The 26,092-nt window shown below is 42.5% G+C and overlaps 1 protein-coding gene across 1 annotated transcript in view; it reads right to left on the minus strand.

Annotated features, from left to right (window-relative positions):
• ANTXR2 (ANTXR cell adhesion molecule 2) overlaps positions 1 to 14,445 on the minus strand; it is a 166,476-nt gene extending 152,031 nt beyond the window's left edge. The window contains exons 1-3 of the mRNA XM_043448471.1: positions 13,639 to 14,445; positions 12,909 to 12,980; positions 10,740 to 10,811 (exon numbers count right to left, since the gene is read on the minus strand). Of these exons, the coding sequence (XP_043304406.1) occupies positions 10,740 to 10,811; positions 12,909 to 12,980; positions 13,639 to 13,790 (296 nt within the window). The 5' untranslated portion in view covers positions 13,791 to 14,445. The remainder of the gene's footprint in view (positions 1 to 10,739; positions 10,812 to 12,908; positions 12,981 to 13,638) is intronic.
• Positions 14,446 to 26,092: the final 11,647 nt, after the last annotated feature.

A 26,092-nucleotide genomic window follows, 5' to 3' on the forward strand; every position in this document is an offset into this window, starting at 1 on the left:
AATTGGACATGGAACAACAGACTGGTTCCAAACTGGGAAAGGAGTACATCAAAGCTGTATATTGTCACCCTGCTTATTTAACCTGTATGTAGAGTACATCATGTGAAATGCTGGCCTGGATGAAGCACAAGCTGGAATCAAGACTGCCAGGAGAAATATCAATAACCTCAGATACACCACACTTATGGCAGAAAGCAAAGAAGAACTAAACAGCCTCTTGATCAAAGTGAAAGAGGAAAGTGAAAAAGCTGACTTAAAACTCAACATAGAGAAAACTAAGATCATGGCATCTGGTCCCATCACTTCATGGCAAATAGATGGAGAAACAATGGAAACAGTGACAGACTTTATTTTCTTGGGCTAAAAAATCACTGCAGATGGTGACTGCAGCCATGAAATTAAAAGACGCTTGCTCCTTGGAGGAAAAGTTATGACAAACCTAGACAGCACATTAAAAAGCAGAGACATTACTTTGCTGACAAAGGTCTGTCTAGTCAAAGCTATGGTTTTTCCAGTAGTCATGTATGGATGTGAGAGTTGGACTCTAAAGAAAGCTGAGCACCAAAGAATTGATGCTTTTGAACTGTGGTGTTGGAGAAGACCATTGAAAGTCCCTTGGACTGCAAGAAGATCCAACCAGTCCATCCTAAAGAAAATCAGTCCTGAATATTCATTGGAAGGACAGACGCTGAAGCTGAAACTCCAATACTTAGGCCACCTGATGGGAAGAACTGACTCATTGGAAAAAACCATGATGTTGGAAAAGATTGAAGGCAGGAGGAGAAGGGGACAACAAAGGATGAGATGGTTGGATGGCATCACAGACTCGATGGACATGAGTTTGAGCAAGTTCTGGGAGTTGATGATGAACAGGGAAGCCTGGTGTTCTGCAGTCCATGGGGTTGCAAAGAGTCAGACTTGACTGAGTGACTGAACTGAACTGAACTGTACTTTATTCTCAAGAGAATATCAGTCAGTGATATGAAATGAACAAAACTGCAAACAAAATGTAGGAATACACAGAAACTTTATAAAGATTTCAGTTCAGTTCAGTTGCTCAGTTGTGTCTGACTCTTTGCGACCCCATGGAGCGCAGCACGCCAGGCCTCCCTGTCCATCACCAACTCCTGGAGTTTACCCGAACTCATGTCCATTAAGTCAGTGGTGCCATCCAACCATCTCATCCTCTGTCATCCCCTTCTCCTCCTGCCCTCAATCTTTCCCAGCATCAGGGTCTTTTCAAATGAGTCAGCTCTTCGAATCAGGTGGCCGAAGAATAGTTACATAACATAAATAAATATTGCTCTTGGAAAATAAAACTTAGTAGATTGAGTAGAATATGAGACAAAACAATCTTCTCAAGATGTTGTTCATGTCCATACAAAATTACTAATGATTTATAATCCACTTAGCATTGTACTTTACCTGAGCAATTACAAATAAAGCATTTAGCAAAATGTCTGATACATAGTAAGTGCTCAATAAACTTTACTACTTCTGTCTCCTTCCATTAATTAACCACAACATTATATAATCAGTCTGACAAAATTAGAAAAATTACAGGAGGGGAAATCTGCTCACTCATTCAAATGCGGGACCATCCTAGCTATCTATTTAATTATGCCATTATATATTGTTATATGGCATACAGTGTGAAGAATAAACTGCAAAAAAAAAATTGTTCCCTATTAGCTCAACTTAAAAAATTTTCAAGGGTTTCAAAAGAGTGAAAGATGATTTTTCAGACACAAACATTGCTAATACATTATCTTAGGAACTCATACCCTAAAACTTGCTTACTCTTTATTTAACATGTCACTCTAAGGCCAATATATGTCAAGGTCTCTGTGGTACAGACACCAGACCAATGAATCCAAGGTCAGGGTCCTAGATTCAAAAATATCTGCTTACAAAATGCCCCATACAATCTGAGTTTGTGAAAATTCGTCTCTAATTTAGTTCACACTTATCTAAGTGATGTACCCAGATGACACCTAAAGTCTCTATCTGCTGTATCTTGTATATTTATACCCCATTTCCTCATTCAACACCTTTCTGGGCCATGAAAAAAATGACCCCTGCATTTTACCACCTGAGTGTGCCAGGCCTGTCTTCCAGACATGAGTAACAATGCATTTAATTTTCTAGAACATACCCATAAAGCAAACATGGGACTTCACTGAAAGCAACTATTCCCATATCCACGACTAGAATCTGAGTTGCTGCCATGCTCAGACCTCTCAGAATTAGCACAATGTGTGACCAGCACTGACTTTTCTCAACAGGAAAAATTACTTCCCTATTAGAATCTAAACAAAAACAACTAGTCACTTCCTCTCAGCACGTCACTGGTTTGTAAGAGAACAGAAGAAATTTAGAGGATGAATATATCTTTGAATTATGACAATTCTGGCTAATTCTGGAAACCAGCTGGAGAAAGGCGAACAAAGATTCTGAGGCAGTAGAATGGGTAGGTGCTCATGCTCAAGAGCCATACGCAGGGGTGAACTCTGGCCCTGACTTGGCTGTGTCACTTTAAGCAAAGTCACTTGACTTCAAACTTCTGCTAGAATCTGGGCACATAATGGTGATGAGGAGGTACAGTGATAAGACCCAGATCCCATCTCAGCCTCAGCCTCCTTACCACCTAGTCATTAATCAGGCCTTCTCATGCATTACGTGCACTTAATCATCCCCACATTTTATCACCCCAACACTTCTACGCCGTAGGAATGATTAGCTCCTTATAACAGACAAGGGAATTGGGTAGCAAGAGGTGAAATAACTTGTCCAAAGTTACACAGCTCGTATACAGCACTTATGTTTTTCTGACCCAAAGTCCAGTCCTGATGTTTACATTTAACAAGCAACCTTCAGGATCCGCAACCCCCGCCAGGCTTCCCCTCTGACTCAGCTGGTAAAGAATCCACCTGCAATGTGGGAGATCTGGGTTCGATCCCTGGGTTGGAAAGATATCCTAGAGAAGGGAAAGGCTACCCACTCCAGTATTCTGGCCTGGAGAATTCCATGGATTGTACAGTCCATGGGATCACAAAGAGTTGGACATGACTAAGCAACTTTCATTTCACTTCACTTCAGGACTCCCCAAGTTAATAGCTGAATATGTTCTATTTCTATTCAGGAAATCAACCCTGAATAGTCATTGGAAGGACTGTTGCTGAAACTGAAGCTCCAATACTTTGGCCACCTGATGCAAAGAGCCAACTCACTGGAAAAGACTATGACACTGGGGAAAACTGCAGGCCAAAGGAGAATCAGCAGCAGAGGATGAGATGGTTAGAAAGCATCACTGACTCAATGGGCTTCCCTGGTAGCTCAGCTGGTAAAGAATCTGCCTGCAATGCAGGAAACCCCAGTTTGATTCCTGGGTTGGGAAGTTCCCCTGGAGAACGGATAGGCTACCTACTCCACTATTCTTGGGCTTCCCTGGTGGCTCAGACCAATAAAGAATCTGCCTGCAATGCAGACCTGGGTTCAATCCCTGGGTTAGGAAGATCCCCTGGAGGAGGGCACGGTAACCCACTCCAGTATTCTTGCCTGGAAAATCCCCATGGACAGAGAAGCCTGGCAGGCTACAGTCCATGGGGTCAAAAAGAGTCGGACATGACTGAGCAACCAAGCACAGCATAGCACTAACTCAATGGACATGAATTTGAGCAAATTCCAAGAAATGGTGGAGGACAGAAGAGCCTGGTATGCTGCAGTCCATGGGTTCACAAACAGTCAGACTGGACTGAGTGACTGAACAGCAATAATGCTCTATTCCTAATGTGAAGAAAGCTGAGCGCCGAAAAATTGATGCTTTTGACCTGTGGTGTTGGAGAAGACTCTTGAGAGTTCCTTGGACTGCAAGGAGATCCAACCAGTCCATCCTAAAGGAGATCAGTCCTGGGTGTTCATTGGAAGGACTGATGCTGAAGCTGAAACTCCAATACTTTGGCCACCTCATGTGAAGAATTGACTCATTGGAAAAGACCCTGATGCTGGGAGGGATTGGGGGCAGGAGGAGAAGAGGACGACAGAGGATGAGATGGCTGGATGGAATCACCGACTTGATGGACATGAGTTTGAGTAAACTCCGGGAGTTGGTGATGGACAGGGAGGCCTGGCATGCTGCGATTCATGGGGTCGCAAAGAGTCGGACAGGACAGAGTGACTGAACTGAACTGAACTGAACTGATACTTTCTAACTCCTGAATTCCATTCTGATACCAAGAGAATTGCCTCTGACTACATAAGTCAGTAATATTTCTTTTAAACCTAAGCATTTGCTTTTTATAAATAGTACATTATTCAAATAAAATTGAATAACCTAAATGTATAGAAATTATAAACATGAAGGAACACCCACCTTGAATCTCACTGAAGGAACCCCCACCCTGAATCTCATTGCTAAGACAATATTGTTGTTAGCAATTTGTTGCTCATCTTCCAGACTTTTTTCCATGCATTCATTATCATATACACATACCATAAAAACCATTAAAATTTTTGTTTTTGTTTATCATCTTTAACAGAGTATTCTGCAACTTGCTTTTCTCAACTAGTATATCTTAGACATATTTTCATAGCAATATGTATAGAGTTTCCAATTCTTTGAATGACTGCATAGTATCCAATTCTATGTATATACTCTAATTTAATTATAGTATCATCAACTGATGAGCATTTAGATTTACTACCATTTTCACATTATGAACAATTCTTCAGGGTTTAATCTCCCACATACCTATCTTTGCACACTGATGCTACTATCTCAGCAGGGCATAGTCCTAAAAAGTAAAATGGCTGATAGGAGACTTCTAAATGCTTACAGATACTGACAAATTTCCCTGAAAAATGAATGAACCAACTTATAAATTACAAACTATCTATCACAAGTAAATTTTTAATTTGGATTTAAAGGAATTAGAAGAAACCCTTTCAAATAATAGAAATGTACATATTACTTACACTTCTTATATAAATTTAATCAAATGACTTATCTTTAATTTCCTAGAAGTTTGCCTATGGAATATTTTTTCTTAAGTGATTATTATTCTCAGGTCAAACAAGTATACGACTTTTTCAAGTTGGGGACAAGCATATCAAAAAGAGAGTTGAAAATGTTTGCAACTGATCTATAGCAATAGGAATGAGAAGATTAGCAAATATAAATCATCATTTATTATTTCTCAAGGACAGAAAACATTTGACAGCAGTTAATAACTCAGGTTGTACAGTCAGACCAACCCAATCATTCATTCAACATATATTTACTGAGCATCTATTATGTTTGAAGCTCTGTTATAGGTGTTAAGATATAGAGGTGAAGGTAAACAAGACAAAGAAGACCCCTCTGCTCCCATGAAGTTTACATTAGGGTTATGGAGATAAAATAAATAGATTAATTAACAGAACAATTTCAAAAACTGACAACCAAATAGAGAACTGTGGGACATTATTGGGAAGGTGAGGTAGGATTGCGTCATACCTGATGCCAAGGCAAGGCCTCTCGGGGGAGGTGACGCGTGGGATGAGGCCAGGGAAGACAAAGAGCAAAACGGCTAGTACAGAAACATGCGAGGCCCGTTCAGGGAAGGGAAGGCGGCCAGTGGGCCAGACTGGGGAATACAGAGTTAGGACAGGAGTGGGTGAGCAGTCAGGTAGGGCTTTTAGGCCACTGGGAAATGCGTGCTTTCTACTCTAAGCCATCAGATTGTCTTAAGAGCAAGAGTGGCATGATCTCCTCTACATTTCAAGAGACCATTCTGGCTAATATACTCCTCATCACTGATTAACTGTGTGTCCTTGGACAAGCTACATTTCCTTTCTCAGCTTCGGTTTCCTCATTTATAAAGTTGAGATAATAGTATCTATGACATGGAGTTGATATAAGGGTTAAGTTAAGTAATGAATGGAAAGCATTTTGCACAGTATCTAGCACATAAAAATGTTCACTAAATGTCTCCAACTAAATCACTTTTACCTCATTAAGATTACACTGAACAGAACTAAGCATAATTCACGATCACCAATTATTCAACACAATAAGCAAAAATATCCTTTTAAATGAGTCTTGATTCAAATTCTCTAATACTGAGAGGCTGGATATTTCCATACTGAATCAACACTCAGCACTTTCCTCTTACTGGATCCTATAATACGGCCCTGGGTTATATGTGTTTGTGTACACTCCTCACTATCACACACACAATTATTCATCCTTGTGTTACCTCCAGAGCACATAACGCTCAAAACATGGTATACAGGGTAGGCAAAGCAGGATGGTGGGTAGGTGAGTGGAGGGATTACCAGATATATGGAGGATAAAAGAGAAGATTCTTGAGAGTCCCTTGGACTCCAAGAAGACCAAACCAGTCAATTCTACAGGAAATCAACCCCGAATATTCATTGGAAGGACTGATACTGAAGCTGAAGCTCCAACACTTTGGCCACACGATGCAAAGAGACGATTCATTGGAAAAGACCCTGATGGAAAAGACTGGAAGGCAAAAGGAGAAGCAGACAGCAGAGGATGAGATGGTTAGATAGCATCTCCGACTCAAAGGACACAAATCTGAGCAGGAGACAGTGGAGGACAGAAGAACCTGGCATGCTACAGTTCATGGGGTCGCAAAGAGTCAGACAGGACTCAGCATATTAACAACAACAACAATGAACATAAAATAAAAATCATGAGGGCAAAAGAAGAGAATGTTTCAAATTGAAATATCCAAAATAATAATGTTTATAGGACTTTCCTGGTGGTCCAGTGGTTAAGAATCTGCCTGCCAATGCAGGGGACGGAGGTTTGATCCCTGATCCAGGCAGATTCCACATGCCACAGGGCAACCAAGCCCATGTGTCACAACTACTGAAGCCTATGTGTTCTAGAGCCCATGCTCCACAATGAGAGAAGCCACTACAATGAGACGCCCTCACACCGCAACTAGAGAGTAGCCCCCACTCACCTCAACTAGAGAAAGGCCACATGTAGTAATGAAAACCCAATGCAGCCAATAAATAAATATAAATTTTTAAAAAATAATGGTTTTGAATCATGAGCATATAAAATGGATAACTGATCATTTCTTGCCATGTTTTATTATTCTGTTCATGCATTTACATAGCACCAGACTTCCTGATGAAACCCTAACAGAAGACACAGTCCAACTGTAAGGACTTACTGCCTTTTAATCTTGCTTCCTCTCTACTGAAGATATTTAGCAACACTCTGAAACATGAAAGAGGTACTTCTCATATTTACCAAAGTACGGAAGAATGATGAGAAATAGAAACAAAATTGTGAAACCTGATGTATTTAACTTTTGCTTTTTCTATGTGCTCAGACGTCTAAGTGTGACATCAAGAAAGTTCATGCATAGAATTCCCCTTTCTAGACTTTGAAACAAGGATCCCCAATAGCTGTCGCAACATTCATTCAGTGATCTTGCATCTAAATATGCGAATGGTTTCTACACACTTAAAAGGCAGGAATAGAGATGCAGATGTAGAAAATGGACATGTGGACATGGAGAGAGTGGGTTGAATTGAGAGATTAGGCTTGACATAAACACATCACGCATGTGTAAAACAGATAGCTGCTGTATAGTATATGGAGCCCAGCTCGGCGCTCTGTGGTGACCTAGAGGGGTGAGATGCTGGGGCCGGAGGAGGGTGGAAGGAGGGGAGGAGGGGGAAGGGGTTGCAAGGAAAGGAAGGTCCAAGAGGGAAGGGTTATATGCACATATACAGCTTACTCACTTTGTTGTACTGCAGAAACACACAACATTTTAAAGCAACAATACCCCAATTTTTTTTTTTTTAGAAAAAGGGGGTAAATGAATGAAAAGTGACCTTATATCCAAATATAGAGGACCACAAAGTCACTAATTTAATTAAATAAAATTGGTAAAAGAACAACTAGGTTCAGAAAATAATCCTTTACTGGAACCTGTTCTGTAATATACAAAATACTTTTCTATGCATTGTCTTATTTTTGATCCCCACAAATCTCTTAAGAAAGCACAGTTTAAAAAGAAAGAAAGAAAGAAAGAAAACACAGTAGATTATGCCTGCAGTTTATAGACACAAATACTGACACAATGAGAAGATGATTTATCCCAAGTCTCTAACCAGTAGGTAGCAAAACTGGAACTCTTACCTAGGCCTTGTTAGTGTACATTCTGCTACCCCAAACTAATGCAATTTGGTAAACAGGGAAATTTGTTAAAACGGAACTTATTTCTATTTAAAAAGAGACAGAAGAGCCAACTATGTTTTTTTAAAAGTTGCAAGTAGCGTTATATTAGAATTTCTCCTGGACTATTATAAATCCTTTCAAGCAGTACAATAATCCCTTTATATAAGGATAATGTCTCCCCATCATTAAAATAATGCACACTCCCTAACTGCAGATAATAACAACAACAACAACGCTCTCTTCGAGATACATATATGCCAGACTCTGTCCTACATTGTCCACGCTCACTGACTTCAATTTTTACAGCAGTCTTATGAGGTAGGTATTATTATTATGACCATCATCATCATCATTATACAGACGGAAAAAAGTGAAGCATAAAGAGGTTGTCATTTGTCTGTGACCATTTGGCTAGGAAATTGGTTCAGCAACTTTCAGCTGCAATATTATGCTGCCTCTGGAAACAGAAGCCCCTTTATCCCAACCTCTGCCTTATTAGATTCAACCAATGGTAACAGAAAATCTTTACTGAGATTCAGTTCAGTTCAGTTTCTCAGTCATGTCCGACTCTTTGTGACCCCATGAACTGCAGCATGCCAGGCTTCCCTGTCCATCACCAACTCCTGGGTTAAAATGGTGTTAGTGAGATTGTGTACAGTAATATAAATTTAATATTACTATAGTGTATAATAAAAATTGTGTTAGTGAGATTAACACAATTTAAACCCTTTCCACGTCTGCTGATGCAATACCAATCTTGCTGACCTGTGATTACACTTCATCAAAGTGCTAGAGAACTCACATATAAAGCACCTAACAGAGAACCTAGCACAAAGTATGCAGTTAACAATTACTGAGAGTCTACTGTGTGGCTGGCAATATTCTAAACGCTTTTCTCTACATATGCACTCCACAAATGTTAGCATGGTTCTCTTTTTGCTATGTATATGCTCAGTCGCTCAGTCGTGTCCAATTCTTTGCGACCCCATGGACTGTAGCCCGCCAGGCTCCTCTGTCCGTGGGACTTCCCAGGCAAGAATACAGGAGTGGATCGCCATTTCCTCCTCCAGGGGATCTTCCCGATCCAGGATCAATGCAGCTCCTGCATTGGCACGTTGATTCTTTACCACTGAGCCACCTGGGGTGAATCAAACACTGTTTCTTTGGAAATTAAGCTGGGCAATGGAAAAAATTCTTTTCATGAAGGCAAGGACTGTTATATCAATGGGAATAAACAGCTGTTGTATGTGGGTTGTTAGGGACTACTGTTGCTCCGGCCTTTGATGAGACCCAGATGCACATGAGAAAGTACAAAACGAAGTATCAGAGAGGAGACTGAGGTCATAAGCTGGACTCCCCACCTACAGAGAGGTTTCCTCTCCAGGAAAAGTGAAACTTAAAGCACAAATACATTAGAAGTTTGATGGATTTTCCAAATCAATTCTGGGAATTTTAAATAAGTTACCTCTGTAAGCTCTTTTAAATATTATGTGTTCTTGACATTTTTAAAGTAAAAAAAAAATACTTTATTTAAAGGAACTATAAACACAAAACTTCTCAGAAATCCACATATCACACAGAACAAGGTACAACAGTCTTCCTTGCTGAAACTACAGTTTGGAGAAATTGGGTTTCACAATAAAACTAACCCACTCATTTATTCAAGAATTGATCAAAAACTACCTTGTGTACTTCGTGTTAAATGAAGTAGAAACTCTCCCTTCCCACTATGGAAAGAACCATTCTTTAAAATGTCAGTGACTACTTAATTTTTTAACTTTCTATTCTATGATGGAGTATAGCTGATTAACCATGTTGTGATAGCTTCAGATGCACAACAAAGAGACTCAGTCATACATATACATGTATCCATTCTTCCCCAATCTCCCCTCCCATCCAGGCTGCCACCTAACATCAATGACTACTTCTAACTTGCCACAATGATTAGTTCAAATGACATCAAAATGGTCATATAAAATATTATGACATTGATTTGGGGGAAATTATATATATATATGAAATTAAATTCAAATTTATAAATACATATATTTATGAAGTTAAAAGCAAGTTCTTTCATAAAGGTAAACATATTCGGCATCAGTGGACCTCAGACTAAGTCTAAAGATGCAGGATGTCTGCTCCACCTAGTGAATTATCCAAATAGATCCATATCTTTCTCCTCCTTAAGGTTCTTCAAATTCCTAGTTGATTAATATATTACATCTAAACAAGAAAGATGTAGAACTACTTACAGTAATAGAAAGGGGGAAAGGTGGGAGGCAGTAAACACAACTAAGGCAGAGATCTGGGTCTCATTGTACATTCCACAGCAATATGAATGATACTGATTTTCAGATTAGCTGCTCTTTTATATTATTCATACCTCCTTTTCCCTCTATTAGTGAAGAGAACTAAATTGTCTGTGTACTTGCTTGAGTCCACTGAGAGGCCTGAATCACCACTTGGAAACATCCATCATTCCTTTAAGATCAATCTCTACTAAAAGCCTGCAGCAAAGTGTTAATGCACTAACCTGTCTCCGGTTAATGGCAAAATAATGGTGGCTTGAGAAGAAAACACAATGAAAGATAATCTCATTTGAGGGCTGCAAAATAAGAAAAGAGGCAGTTAAAACATTTTTAAAAGAAATATTGATATAATACAGATGTATAGCTAGGGAGTCTCATTTAAAATCAGTCTCACTGAATGGTCCAGGCTTCTTTTAAATGGAACCCCTAAGTAGATACATGAACTCTGCTCAACATTACCATTATCACATAAGTCATTCTGGATTTAGTCAGTGCTGCTCAAGACTCAGGCACTCCTCTCTGACCCACAGGGCCATTTTAGGAAGAAATTACCTAGAAAGATAAATTCCAGGCCAGTGGAATTTTTTTTTTTTTTTTTTGTAGAAAGCTCTTTCTTAGGCCTTCTACCTCATCTCCTTCAAGGAGGCCAATCCCTTCAGAATGATTATCATAGCAAGTTTAGGGCTGGAGACAAGCTGGTTTGATTTAATTACCACAACTATGAGAGGAGTTCATACAAGTTATCCTGAGGTAGGATTACTTAAAGAGTGTCAAGGTCAATGTGAAAGAGAAGAACAAATCACATTTTGATTAGACATGTTCGGTTCTCTAAGTCTTAAGCACCAATACTTCTGACTGGCAACAACTGCCCTAGTTAGCTACACCTTTTAAGCTCTAAGCCTTGATCTCACAGAATGATTCCTGTTTCAAAGACACTACGCAACGTTAATTAAGATCTGAACCCGAAGCTGTAACACTCAGCTCTATAAACTGAAGAGCAGAATGATGCCCAAGGGTTACACATATTTGAAAAGTCATTCTCTTCAGTAGTCACCCTTTACTCATTTCCTACAATATATTATGGGTTAGTAACTGAACAACTAAACTCGTGCCAGAGAACTGTGTATTACAGAATTCCAATCTGTAAACCAGACCAAATAAGAGACATACTTCTTGGAAAGGTACTGAAATGACCCACTGCTTTTGATCAAAATCTATGAGACACTCTACCCACTCTTGGCTTAAATCAGAAAATTTATCAACAACTCTCTCTCCTGCCTTTGACACTTAAGGATATAAGGCCTTGTTTATTTTTCTTTCCTAGACAAGTTTACCTTAGACCCTGTCCAGAAATGAGTGTTATACTTGGCTTCTTAAACAGGAGACTGATGACTGAACAAGGACAAGCATACATTTTTATAGGGATAAGCTTACTGCTGCCAATAACTGAAAGCAAGGATTTCCTAGGCCTCTACAGATTGTTTGAAGTTACTTGCAACATGACTTTCAAAATGTTTTGATCATCCAAGCCTGTTTTAAAGAAAACATTTGGGCTAACACGACTGAAAGAAGCAATATTTAATGATACAGCTCCTTTTCATGTCCTTTCCATTATCTTGATAAACTTGCATTTCCTCATTGCATTTTTTTCTTCTTTAAAAAGAAAAAAAAAAAAAAGAGGAGGAGGAAAAAAGCCTCAAAAGCCTAGCGTCCTAGGGTTACTTTTAAATAAGAAAGCCACTAATTTCTGGTTACCTCTAAATAAGAGAGTAAGCTGGCTATCATAGCAGTTATGCTTTTTATAGGAGACAAACCAATCTTTCCTAGTAAGGCTTATTGCATATATAGAACAGTTAAATTTTAAACCAGCCACACACCCACACATTGTGTAAACACAAGTCATTTCTTTAAACACACACACACACAAGTGCCTTTTCTGGTAGTGGGTTATTAACACATGCTCATTTGAAGTTTACCAACACTTTTTTTTCTTAATGAGGACCTCAATAATGCTAAGAATTGTGTGGAATGGAAAATATATTATGGGTATTATTAGCATAAACTTTTAAAGTGATAAATTATGAGAAAGCATAAATGAAATTCAAAACAGATGAAAACTCAGAAAGGAAAAGACATTTGGAATCATATCTGAAGATACTTCCCCAGAGCCTGAGCCAAGTTTCTGGGATCCAGATGAAATAAGCCCTCAACAACTGAAGGGCTGTCCTAATAACAGCATGTGTGTGATAAGACCTTGAGGCACTTAAAAATCAACACTTCAGGAAAGGCTTTCCCTGCAAATGGTTTCCAAAAAAGGATACCCTATCTAGCCTTTGGTCTACTTGCCTCCACCTCAAAGTCCCCTGCTTAGAAAAGGAAAGTAGGAGAGATACCTTACAAATCTCTCTGTAAGCTGCTGGACAAAATTGTAAATTTGAATCCAGTTATTTGCCACACTCCCAGACCTGAAAAAGAAAATTGAACAAATCAGAAAAACAACACATTTACAGGGGTGTCACCTGACCTCTTCTTCAAGCCAAGTTAACAGGATCAGCAGCTGAAAGGTAGGTGCTACAAGAACCTAGGAAGTCTACCCATCTTCAGGGACCACCTGCCTGCTAATTGTCCGGAGTTAAGATGCCAGCTCTTCAAATAAACACAGCCTTCCTTAGAAGGAAACGCAAACCACACTGAGTACGTTAACTGCAGACTGCCAAGCTACAATGAAAGCGCTGTGCTCAGGATAAAACCCGGCAAACTTTAGCCAGCGTGAGGCGTTGAGGGCTGAGGGACCCAGAAGGAGTCTTACGTGGATCCCAGGGTCGCAGAAGGTTACCCCAAGTGACGGCACTCCCCATTTCCCAAGAAACCCCACCACTGGCCAGCAGTGACTGCCCATCTCCCTAGAGAGCCTAGCAGCTCGGGGCTCCTCCTATCACCCCGCAGCCCGCACCGATCCCAAAGCGCTCGCCTTTCGGACAGAGATAGCAACAGGGCGCCCATCACCGGAGTTACCCCTCACCCCTCCCCAGGTCGCACGGACATCTCAGCCTCCCCCCACCACAGCTCACCACCCAGGACCACGCTCCCCCGGAGACCCTGGATCCCTTTTCCCGCACTCACTTGTCCAAGACGAAGTAGAGATCAAAGGCTCCGTGGCAGGAGGGCTGCTCCTGGGCGCTCAGCAGCCCCCCGGGACCGCTGAGAGCGAGCAGCCACAGCCCGGGGACCAGCCAGCGCCCGGGACAGCGGGCCGGGGAGCGCCCCGCCACCATCCTGCGGCCGGGGGTCGGCGGCTCCCTCCTGCTCGCAGCCCCCCTCGGCTCGGCTCGGCTCCACTCGGGGGCTGGCTCCACTAGGCTGGTGGGAGTGACCAGGGACGCACCCTGAGGTGGGGGGACAGCGAGTCCCTTAGGGCGCCGGCGCCTGGGTCAGCGGGACCCACAGGCTGACAGAGGGAGGGAGACGGGGAAGGAGGGAGGTCCTAGGAGGACAAAGGGAGACTCCGCCGCCGCCGCCGCTGCCGCCGGAACTCTTGACGAATCCCCGTGGAAGAGCGATCCGGCCCTCCCCCTCCCGATTCCGGAGAGTTCCTGCAGACGACCGGGGCCCGCGGCGACTGCTCGCAGCAGAAGTTCCTCCGCCGCCTCGGGGCGAGCCTCCAGCCTCCGCTCGGGAGCGCGGGTCCTCCGGGAGAGCCTCCCGGGACACGGCCGCCGCCGCGCACACTTAAAAAGCGGAAGACCCCTCGGCTCGGGGTTCCCCGCCTCCGCCCGGCACTGCAAACTTTTCTCCCTCGTACTCAGCTCTGGCACCGCGCGGCGGCCGGGCGGTCCTCTTTAGGGGAGGAGGCCGGGCGGCTCCGGAGAAGCCACTCGCAGCCGAGGCCAGAACCGCAATCCGGCCGGGTCCCCGCGGTGGCGGTGTGCGCCCGAGGGCGGGGCCTGAGCCGAGCCACACACGCACACTTGTGGGTTCGTGCCGAGCCGAGATGACTAAGGCTTGCCAGCTTTTGGAAAGGAGAGAAGTAGTTTAGAAAAACAGATGTCCTCTAGAAACTAAACAACCCCCCTTCCTGTACCCTGCAGGCTCGGCCTGTTGCAGCAGCTGTGCAGAGCAGCCCTTGGCGGGGTTGGGAGACTGAGGTCTAGCGGTTTGGAGAAAGGGCAAGCCCCCTCGCTCTGCCCCACCCCCATTATCACAAGCACACTTGCTGCTCGGGTATCTAAAGGAGGCAACTTCCTCTTTTTTTTTTTTTAAATAAAACTGCTTCATTGTTTCATCTCACTAAAGCTAGAAACTTATCGGTGTGGGGGGCTGGGGAGAGTAAAGGTGGGAAACTCTTCAGGAGTGAACAGTTGTATCTCAAAACATTGCATCCCACTGACATTCATCTCAAGCTCCAGATATTAAGAATTTCATCTTGGAGCCAGCTGGGTCACTCTTGCCAAACTTGCACAGGAGCAAAAGTTTGCAGGCATTTTGGATTCTCTGCTTACCATTCTGCACTCAACCTCTCCTCTCTGCCCCCACCGCAACCTGCCTTCCCCCAGTGGAAACTGGCTAGTAGAACCTAACCATCTGACCGGTATGTTAGACGCTCAGTCGTGTCCGACTCGTTGTGACCCCATGGACTGTACCTCCTCAGGCTCCTCTGTCCATGGGAATTCCCAGGCAAGAATACTGGGAGTGGGTTGCCATTTCCTCCTCCAGGGGATCGTCCCCACCCTGGATTGAACCCTCCTCTCCTGAGTTTTCTGTATTGGCAGGCAGATTCTTTACCACTGAGCCACCAGAGAATCCCACCAGTGATTGAGAGTAACGTTCAGCGTCACCTCCTCTTCATTTGAATTAAGTCAAGGCTTTATGATAAAAAGTTCATATAGTACTACATTATATGTTGTCTCAGCAATTTGAATAGTTTTGGTGCATATTTAACTTTTCGTTTACGTTGTCTTTGACTACAACCAGATTTGCAAGCTGTTTGAAGATAGAAATCCATCACCTTAGGATCTACTTTAGGTAAAGAATCTGCCTGCCCATGCAAGAGACACAGTTCAGTCCCTGGGTCGGGAAGACCCCTGGAGAAGGAAATAGCAACCCACTTCAGTATTCTTGCCTGGGAAATCCCATGGACAGAGAAGCCTGGCAGGCTCTAGTCCATGGGGTTGCAAAAGAGTGGGACACAACTTAGCGCTTAAAACAACAATATGCCTGGCACTGTTCTAGGGCCTAGAGTTAAAGCTCAGAATAAGATGACAAGCCCCAGTTTCCATGAAGCTTGCAGTCTGGTTGAGGAGGAAAAGCAGACGGAAATACATAAATAAATGTCCATATAGAAGGTAGCTCACAGAGATTTAAAATATGGTCATTTGATAAAGACCAACTAAATGACTAACAAAGAAGGTAGCCATTCCAAGAGCTAGAGAAGGAAACATTTCCAGTGACTGCAACTTTCCAGAAGTATTAGCTTAGCACATTCAAGAAACAGAAAGAAAAACAGTGTAACTGGAGTTTTATGAGAGGGAGGAAGTAAGAGAGCCAGACAGGGTCTAGCTAGTATATGTGCTTCATAAACTGTGATAAAGAAGTCAAGTATTTTATATTGTGCGACTGAAGCCCATTAAAGGAGTTCTAGGGGTGGGGAAGGGGATAAATTGTTATGATGTATGTTTTTTATAGATCGGTATAGCTGATATGATACAATGAATTTGGAGACAGCAAGAATGAAAGCAAGAAAACCAGCTAGGAGACTAGTGCAGTACCAGGGCACAATGAAACGGTCCCTTGGACCAGCATCCCTGTAGTGTCTGAACATAAAGAGAGGAATGGGTAAGAACTTCGGTAAATACAGGTAGATCCCCAGTTTGGAAACGTCTGCCACTTAGAGATGGAAATTCCACTATCATCCACTGGACCTACCACTTCTTACCTGATAGGGTAAGGCAGGTACTGATGGGCCAAGTGGCTGATTGAGTGGAAGATAATTTAACACTTTCATTAGGAAGAAACAGAAATCCTCCACTGTTTTCAAGTAAGTGAGCTCCAGGGGAAAGAAACATTCAATGAGAGAGATGGTTATATTATCAGCATCCTAATTCTGTACTCCCTGGTCTCATCTTAAGTTTCTGAAATTCTGATTCTTCTGCAGCCATAAGGCCTCCAGGAATATGCTGCCATCTCTCATTTCAGATTTAGGCCCTGTTGTGGATACACTGGAAGTCCCATGGCTCAGACGGTAAAGAATCCGCCTGCAATGCAGGAGACCCGGGTTCAATCCCTGGGTCAGGAAGATCCCCTGGAGAAGGGAATAGCAACCCAGGCCAGTATTCTTGCCTGGAGAATTCAATGGACAGAAGAGCCTGGCGGGCTACAGTCCATGGGGTTGTAATGGATACATTCATCTCTTAGACTTCCCATAGCAGAAGTGAAACAGGCTGACTTTCAGGAAGCTTACATTAACAGCTTGTTAAAGCTTTTTATTCAAGGTTTTTATTATTTACTGTTGGTCAAAACTGATCTCCATTTTCAACTTTCATTTTAATCAAGATAGAATCCAAGATACCATATACCTTTATCAATGAATATCATATTAGTACATGACTGAATAAAATCAAGGTTGGGGGAGATTGCCAAAAAGCAATAACCATTGCTTTCAAGTTAGAAGATGACAGAAGGTAAGGAAATATGTGTCTCATGTACTCTGTCCTCATGATGAAGCATTTTAAATTCACATGCATTGGCTTCTTTTCCCCAGGTTCCTTGACCCATTTCTGTTCAATTTCTGGGACTCCACAAACTAGTTTAAGGACCCATCTTGTGCTAGTAACAAACTAAAGCAAAGTACTTTGGAACTAAAACTTGTTCTTCCTCCAAATTCCTAGGCCCTCCTAGATGTCTCTCATTTGGTTCTTCTTTCCTGATAAAGAAGGAAAGATTAATCCTTGCTGATTTTTTGGGTAGTTAATCCAGCCCAGTTCTGAAATTTTTATCATTTCAGCAGGGATGTGGCTTCATCTAGCACAGGCCAATAATTAATTGAATCATTTTCATCTAATATAAATGAGTGGGAAGGTCATTAATCTACTGGAGCAACCAACTGTCCCGATTTGTCCCAGACTGAAGAGTGTCCAGGGACATGCAACTTTCAGTGCTGAAACTGGGGCAGACACAGGGATGGTCCCTAAAAAGGGCTGTTACTCACACTATTTCCAAGAAATAATGAGGGAAGGTGACAGCGAGGGCAGACTTAGGAATCTCAACAAGCCATGAAGTAGGAGAGGTCACAACACTAAAGCTTTCTCTTCCCCCACTCTGGGGAGAGAGGACTCAGGCCTTGTGTCAGCTGGACAGTAGCCAGGTAGAGCTTCAGACTGACTTCTTTACCATTGCAAACATTCTGGTACACTGTTTAACTTTCTTTTATATTTTTTTTATTTTATTATTTTTACTTGGCTTCTTCAGGTCTTAGAGCATGTGGGATCTAGTTCACCAACTGGAGGCTGAACCCAGGCCCTTTGCATTGGGAGCACAGAGTCTTAGGCACTGGACCACCAGGGAAGACCCTAACTTTCTATTTTAAATCAAAAATGAGATAAGAAATGCAGATTTTTAGCAGAGGGAGGACAATTCAACTGAATGATTTAGATAAATAAATCTAAAATATTTCTCTTTGATCAAATTATCTGCATTTCTGCTGAAGTAGTTTTCTTCATAAACCATACAAGCCCCTACTCTTTGAAAGTTATTCTTTGTGTCAAACTGAAGTTCTAGTTCAACATTAGAATTTATTACCTTATTATAAAACATACTAATAAATCCAAGGACATTTTAAACTCAGTTTAGGACACTTAGAGTAGCTTGACATTGACACCTGATTAAAAGTATCCACTAGGCCTTTGGTCATGTCTCATCTCTTACACCCACAGAGCTCCTATGGATTTTATGTTAAATTTTATTTATTTACTAATTTTTATTTAAAAAGTATTTATCAATACCTACTAGGTATCTGGTAATATTCTAAGCATATAACTTATGCTCTCAGGAGTTCATCTTTCCAATATCCTATCATTAATTTATTTCTGTCTCCTCTGACGCCAGCAAAGAATAAACAGAAGAGACAAATAAGTTACAATAATAAACACAGGAAAATAGAAATGAATGTATCCTTTACGTGTAAAAAGTCATATAATCTATATTATTTATAAGTAGATAACTTTGTATGATTGACCAACATCATGCTCCTGGAAACTACCACAACGGAAGTGATTCATACTCACAGTACCTGTAGAGTGATTCATTATATAACTACCATGATTCACAGGAAGACAATAAGTACCTATAGATGACAAAGTCTACTTAAACTTTTATCAGTATAGTCAGTAAAGAGCTAGATTTCCCCAACGTCTGAACTAGTTCCTGACAGTGAACAAAATGCTTTTTGAAGGTGCCGATTACTTCTAAGTTAATATCTAGCTTGATTGTTGTGTTTGACAACAGGGGATGTCAACCAATAGCAGAAAATGATTACTAACATCTGCATTTGGGATTGAAAGAAAGTGAAAGTTGCTCAGTCGTGTCCAACTTTTTGCGACCCTATGGACTATACAGTCCATGGAATTCTCCAGGCCAGAATACTGGAGTGGGTAGCCTTTCCTTCTCCAGGAGATCTTCCCGACCCAGGGATCAAACCCAGGTCTCCTGCATTGGGGGTGGATTCTTTACCAGTTGAGCCACAAAGGAAGCCAGAATGGGTAGCCTATCCATTCTCCAGCAGATCTTCCCAACCCAGGGGTCAAACCGGGGTCTCTTACATTGCAGACGGATTCTTTACCAACTGAGCTATCAGGGAAGCTGCTTGGGATTGGGTGTGTCTTAAATCCAGTTTCCCAGAAACAGACCTGAGACTCTGGGATCTTCCTGCAGGAGGTATGTTGGGTCATGCTCTCCAAAACCTATGAAGAGTGAAGAAGCAGAAATAGTCAGAGGAAAAGTTGGAACATAACATAATTGCAGAGGAAGTATCAGCCCACCCCAGTGGTAATCTGGAGCTGGAATGGCCTTTCACAGTTGTCCTGAATTGAATGAAGTCAGAGTTTTGTGTCCCTGTGGACACCCCTTTAAAAATAAGTGTAACCTTGGGCAAGGCAGCTTTCTCTGACTTAAGACATTTATAAGAAGTAGATGTGAGCTGTCAGCAGTCAAAACTCCTGGCTGTGGGAATGAGTACCTCAATCCCAAAGGAGGACCACAGCTTCCAAAACATCCATAAAAAGCTAAACACCTGGCAGCTTGTTTGATGAAAGTCATATCTCATGTGAAATATCAGATGTTCACAAACCAACGCAGACTCTGATTGGCATCCTGGAATGATAATGTCCTGTGATGACACCCTTTCTTCTCATGCACTCTAGAGCAGACCTGGTCCAGGCCAGCTTCTCAATGCTTAGTGAAATTATTCTAATAATGTTCTGTCTTCCCACACCTCCTACACACTTCAGTGTGATTTCTTTTTCTGAAGTGCAAACCAATCATGCTAATCACTTAAGTAATAATTGCCAGTGAGATACCATTTCCTGGCCATTTAAGGCCCTCCACAATAGCATCACAGATTAGCTCCATATCTTTACCTCGAATAAGTTAAGCCCCGTCATGTCCTCTATGCAGCAGAGAAACCATGGTAGTCACCGTGCCCCCCTATACACAAATTTGCCTTTGGGACTTGCCGCATTTTGCATTTCCATTTCCCGGACACCATATTTCAGGTTTCAGATTCTATTTCCTCTCTCACGTCCCTTCCATTCTGCTACTGAACAATTCAGGTCAAAAGCCGTTAGACGAGGCCAAGCAAACAGGGTTCTGGTGGAGAGGAGCTATAGTAGTTGAAGGCGGGATATCAGAGGCCAAGCAGAGTAAGGAATTTCCCCCGGTGCAGGGAGGGACAGCCTGGCATGGAATATTGAACCAAAAAGGGTGAGGGAGATGTCCACATGGGAGGGCAGTGGCCCAGCACGAGGCATCAAAGAATCAGCCAGGTGAGGAGGTTACGTGTGTGTGTGTGTGTGTGTGTGTGTGTATGTGTGTGTGTGTGTAGGGGGCACTACCTAATGTGTGGTTTCTGAGCCTAAGTGAGAAGAAGCCTTCTGTTCAGGGAAGGAAGTCCACTGTGGAGCAGTTGGAGCCTACGCACAGACTTCCATGCGGGGAAGTCCCCCATGCGGGGTGTCAGAGCGCAGATAGAGCAAGAGAGACTCTACTGGAAGACCAGCTGTGCAGAATGTTGGAGCATGGGGAGGCGAGGCGAGGGTGGGGCAGTGCAGAGCTGAGTGTAAGAACCTGCTGCTGCTGCTGCTGCTGCTAAGTCACTTTAGTCGTGTCCGACTCTGTGCGACCCCATAGACGGCAGCCCACCCACCAGGCTCCACCGTCCCTGGGATTCTCCAGGCAAGAATACTGGAGTGGCTTGCCATTTCCTTCTCCGAGCCTGAGCAGTGTGTAAAGGAATTGTGCACAAGGGAGCTAGCCTGTTGTGGGACTGGACCAAATCAGAGAAGGGAAAGTTTCAGATTGGGGAGCACCTGGCTGGATATATTGAAACCTAAGCATTAATGGAGGCTTTAATTCAGGAGTCACCTCCACAGGGTTTCAGAGCCCAGAAGCGTTATGGAGAGAGCCATCCCGGGGCAGGGTGGCAGCCACGTACAGAGCATGTCACTGCCTGAGTGGGAGCAGCAGGTGGTGACAGCTCCAGAACTCCTGCAGGATGAGGGCATCAGTCCTGGGGGCCAGTCACAGTGGTGATGAGAAAGCGGTTACCTGCAGAGGGATAGACAAATTGAGTAAACACAGATAACGCACTTATCACCATCTGAGAAGGAAGTTACAAATAAGGAAATGAGAAAGTAATTACTCTTCTCATAGGTCTATGATGCATCTTGACACAACTTGATTCATACGCCAGTTTTCAAGTTCTAGTCATTTTGCTGTTTTTCAGCATCCCAGCTCCAGGAGTGGTGGAAATCAAGGAAAATAGAAAAGCTGCCTGAAATGGTGAACCCTAATTGAACTCACTCAACACTGATCCAGCTCCTCCAGTGTGTCTTCTGCATGCTAGAAAAAGCTAAAAATGGACATTTCCTAAACTCCCTTGCAGGTTTTCCTCATGGTTTAGAATCCACCCATATATGCTCAGGCTGGACTTCGGATCAGAACTAAGTTCTATGAGGAGATAAGCAGGGCATGCGGTGTCATTTGTTTATTTAATTAGCTGTGCTGGGTCCTAGCTGCAATAGACAGAATCTTCAATCTTTACTGGGACATGCATGATCTAGTTCACCAACCAAGGATGAAACCCAGGACCCCTGCATTGGAAGCTCAGAGTCTTAGCTCTTGGACCACCAGGGAAGTCCCTGCAGTGTCCTTTTGCTGGTGCAGGTCATGACAGAGGCTGTGTGCCGGAGGCAGCATCTGGACCTCATTTAGTGGCTTCAGGGTTCACCACCTCAGTCCCAGTAGAGCGAGCAGCTCCCTTGCACCCCCATGCTGGGTGTATTTGGGGAGCTGTCCCCGAATGCTCGGCCTTCACCCTCCTTCTTCAGCAATCCAAATGACTCTGTGAGCTCTTTATACTTGTTAATAAATCCCTTTCTCTTAGCCCTGATTCTGTTTTTAAGCACGCAGACAAGTCCTAACATTCTATAATCTCTGTGAATCTTACATTAGTCATTTTGCTGACATTTATAATTATGATAAAAGATTGTAAATGGAAGAAAGGAGATAAGAAATTGTGAATTTTTAAATTATCCTTTGCACTCATTTGATATTATTCCTCTCCTTGGTAAACATAAATATTTGGCAGGAAGTTCAGTTCAGTTCAGTTACACAGTTGTGTCTGACTCTTTTCAACCCCATGGACTACAGCACGCCAGGCTTGCCTGTCCATCTCCAGCTCCCAGATCTTCCTCAAATCCATGTCCGTTGAGTCGGTGATGCCATCCAACCATGTCATCCTCTGTCGTCCCCTTCTCCTCCTGCCTTCAATCTTTCCCAGCATCGGGGTCTTTTCCAATGAGTTAGTTCTTCAGACCAGGTGGCCAAAGGATTGGAGTTTCAGCTTCAGCATCAGTCCTTCCAATGAATATTCAGGACTAATTTCCTTTAGGATTGACTGCTTTGATCTCCTTGCAGTCCTCTCTCAAGAGTCTTCTCCAACACCACAGTTTGAAAGCATCAGTTCTTCAAACCATAGCTTTGACTAGACAGACCTTTGTTGGCAAGGTAATTCTGAAGGAAAAGGGAAATTTTAAATGTTTTTAAAATAATTTTATTGATTTATTTTTGGCTGTGCTAGATCTTCGTTGCTGCACAGGCTTTTCTCTAGTTGCCAAGAGTGGGGGCCGCTCTCCAATTGCAGTGGTCAAGCTTCTCATTGTGGTGGCTTCTCTTGTCTAAAGCACGGGCTCTAGAGCGTTCAGGCTTCTGTAGTTGTGGTGTGTGGGCTCAGCAATTGCAGTTCCCGGGCTCTAGAGTACAGGCTCAATAATTGTAGCACATGGGCTTAGTTGCTCCAAGGCATGTGGGATCTTCCCAGCCCAGGGATTGAACCTGTACCTCCTGCATTAGCAGGCAGATTCTTTACCACTGAGCCACCAGGAAAGCCCTACATTTTTTTTTTTTTCAAAGAGAAAGGTTTTCCAAAGGGCTTTACACTCTTCAAAAGTTTCACACACATGATTTCATATAATCCCCTAATAACCCTTCCTGAAAAATCTACTCCTGTATTGCCCCTCCCATCTTCCTTCTCCCCACTGGTCAGTCACTCTGTCGATCTGCTTCCTTTTGGCTTTTTTCACTAGTTTGTTGTATTTTTTAGATTCTACATATAAATGATATCATGCAGTATTTGTCTTTCTCTGTCTGACTTATTCCACTTGGCATAAAATTGAACATTGTAAAGCACTGTAGAATTTAAAGAATCTTTCATTCAATCAAAAAAAAAAAAAAAAGTAGGGGTTCCCTAGTGGCTCGGTAGTAAAGAATCCACCTGGGAATGCAGGAGATACAGGTTCAATCCCTGGTCTGGGAAAATTCCACACACCCTGGGACAACTAGGCCCATGCACCACAACTACTGAGTCTATGCATCAAAGACCAGGATCTGCAACTACAGAAGCCTACACACCACAGGGCCTGTGTTCTGCACCAAGAGAAGCCATTGCAATGAGAAGCCCACACACTACAACTCAAGAGGAGCCCCCACTCACCACAACTAGAGAAAAGACCATGCAGCAGTGAAGACCAAGCACAACCAAAAAAGTTAACTTAAATTTTTCAAAAGTAACCTTCACAGTAAGCAAATCAATAAATTTTTACAGACTGGAAAATATTTTTTTAAAAAGTAGAAGAAGAAGACCCAATCTACTTCTTTGAGGATATCATAAGACATGTACAAATTTTTTTAGCTTTCTTAAGAACACAGAAGCAGAAATTTTAAATAACAAAATTCAAAGAATGGAAGTGGCTGTAGATAGAAACAGACAACTCAGAAGGGAGACAAAGCAAGTTACAGCCAAGAACACCTTCCTCAAAAGAGACAGACAAATAAACCCCCGGGTTTATCCTGCGGATGATACCAAATGAAGATCTTCTTAGCCCATCTATTCAGTTGAGGGAATTCAAGTTTGGTTACCCATCTTCCCTTACCTTCAAATCATTGTGGGAGAAGGGCTCCCCATACCTATGTCTCCACCACTTTCAAGAAGCAAAAAAAAAAAAATCCCTCTTTTAAGCTAAGCACTATATTTAAAGACTTTGTAGGCAACATGAAAAAGAAAAAGAAACTTTTTTTTTTTTTTGCTTCTTCCAAACTTGTTTATATAACATTTTAAACAGCCACATTGTTTCTGCTCCAAGATATTTAAGCTGTGGTATAAACTATTTTTTTTTTAAGATAAAAAAGTTTGAAATGTAATTTTTCTATTTGGAGTGCCTACCATAAGTACTACAATTAAAAAGATTTTTCATATTCTGGAGTCCTTGCGTTTCTCATGGAAACCACTTGATGGGTGCATATCCAACTTTATTTTAACAGCACATATGGCACATAGATTATCCATCCCAGTTTTCTTGGGAAGTTCTTTGAAAGGAGCAGTAGGAAAGTTGTCAATCCCCAAATGGCCAATGAGTTTCATATGTAGCAAATTTGGCTAGCAAAAATACCAGCTTAACACTGGTATTCACCAACACTGGACCACAAGTGCCTGAGGATATTTTTTAAAGTTTACTAAACCAGAGGTTTGCTTTTGACCCTGATCTTTATACAGAGTTAACACTTGTTCATCAAATAAAGGAAGAGTCTTAATTTGAAGAAATTCATTTTTACAATTTTTTAAAATTTATTAATCAAGCAAATGTTTAATGCCCACTTTCTGCTAAGCACTGATCTCTACTCTTTGGAAGACGGAGTCTAGTAAGAGATACTCTAGTGAGTTATTCTAGTTACTGAACTAAGATAATTAAGTACCCATAATACCAAGATTAAAATTATGTGATGCAGTGTAATAGGAATTCCGAAGACTGAGAAGTTACTCATAGCTGGAAAGATCAGGATCAATGGAGGACAGAGCATTTAATCTGCATTTTGAGAGAAGGATAGTCTTTTTAGGTTAGTCCAGATGAAGGGAAGAAATGTCTGCAGAAAGAAAAAGCATAACCAGGTCTTGTTTGAAGATGGGGGTGGGTTGGTAAAAAGATAGCATTATCAGTTAAGATGTGTAGAAGGAAGATGGTGGAGGAGAAGGTGGATGTGGAGAAAAATCTCTCTCCACGGATGCATCAGGATTACACCTTCAGACACAGAAGCCGTCACAAAACACCAGCTGAGAACAAGAAGGAATCCCTTATCACCAGAAGGAAACGTACAGACCCATATAAAACTCAGCAGGACAAAGGAAGGAGAGGAAAGAAACAGGACTACATGTGCACCCAGGGGGTGGGGGAGCTGAAGCAGGGGTCAGATCCCCACATTGGGGCAATTGTTTGGGACAAAAGAGAAGCATTTGAGGCTACTGGAGAGTGCAGCAGCTGATCTGTGGAAGTCGGAATGGAATGAGAACCACACAGACAATCTTTGCCGCAGCTCTACATACCCAGAACAGGGACGCAAGTCCCCTGGAACATGCAATGGCTGGGAGCTGGAGCATAGGGATTGGAGAGAAATCCCAGGGTGAGGTCTGTTGTTGATTGCGGGGAGATGGCCTGAGGGGACACGGAGGAGGAGATTGCAGTGGGAAATGACTTTAAAGGAAAACCATGCAGCCGTGGAGGCAAGGCGATGCTGCTGAGTCACGCAGTGGGTGAAGCCATCACTGTAGCCTTTGTCTCCCTACACACCAGCGCCAATATAGAAAGACCCCAAGGAGGGTGGACCTTTAAGTCCCTGACACATTGAGAAATAGAGAAGGACTCCAGTGAGGGGGGTCCTTTAAGTACCTAAACACACCAAGCAACAGAGAAAGACCAGCCAAAGAGGACCTTTGGATGCCAGCTGCCAGAAGCTGATGGTACCATTGCTCCTGCCA

This window comes from Cervus canadensis, chromosome 26 (assembly GCF_019320065.1).
Source record: "Cervus canadensis isolate Bull #8, Minnesota chromosome 26, ASM1932006v1, whole genome shotgun sequence".
NCBI lineage: Eukaryota > Metazoa > Chordata > Mammalia > Artiodactyla > Cervidae > Cervus > Cervus canadensis.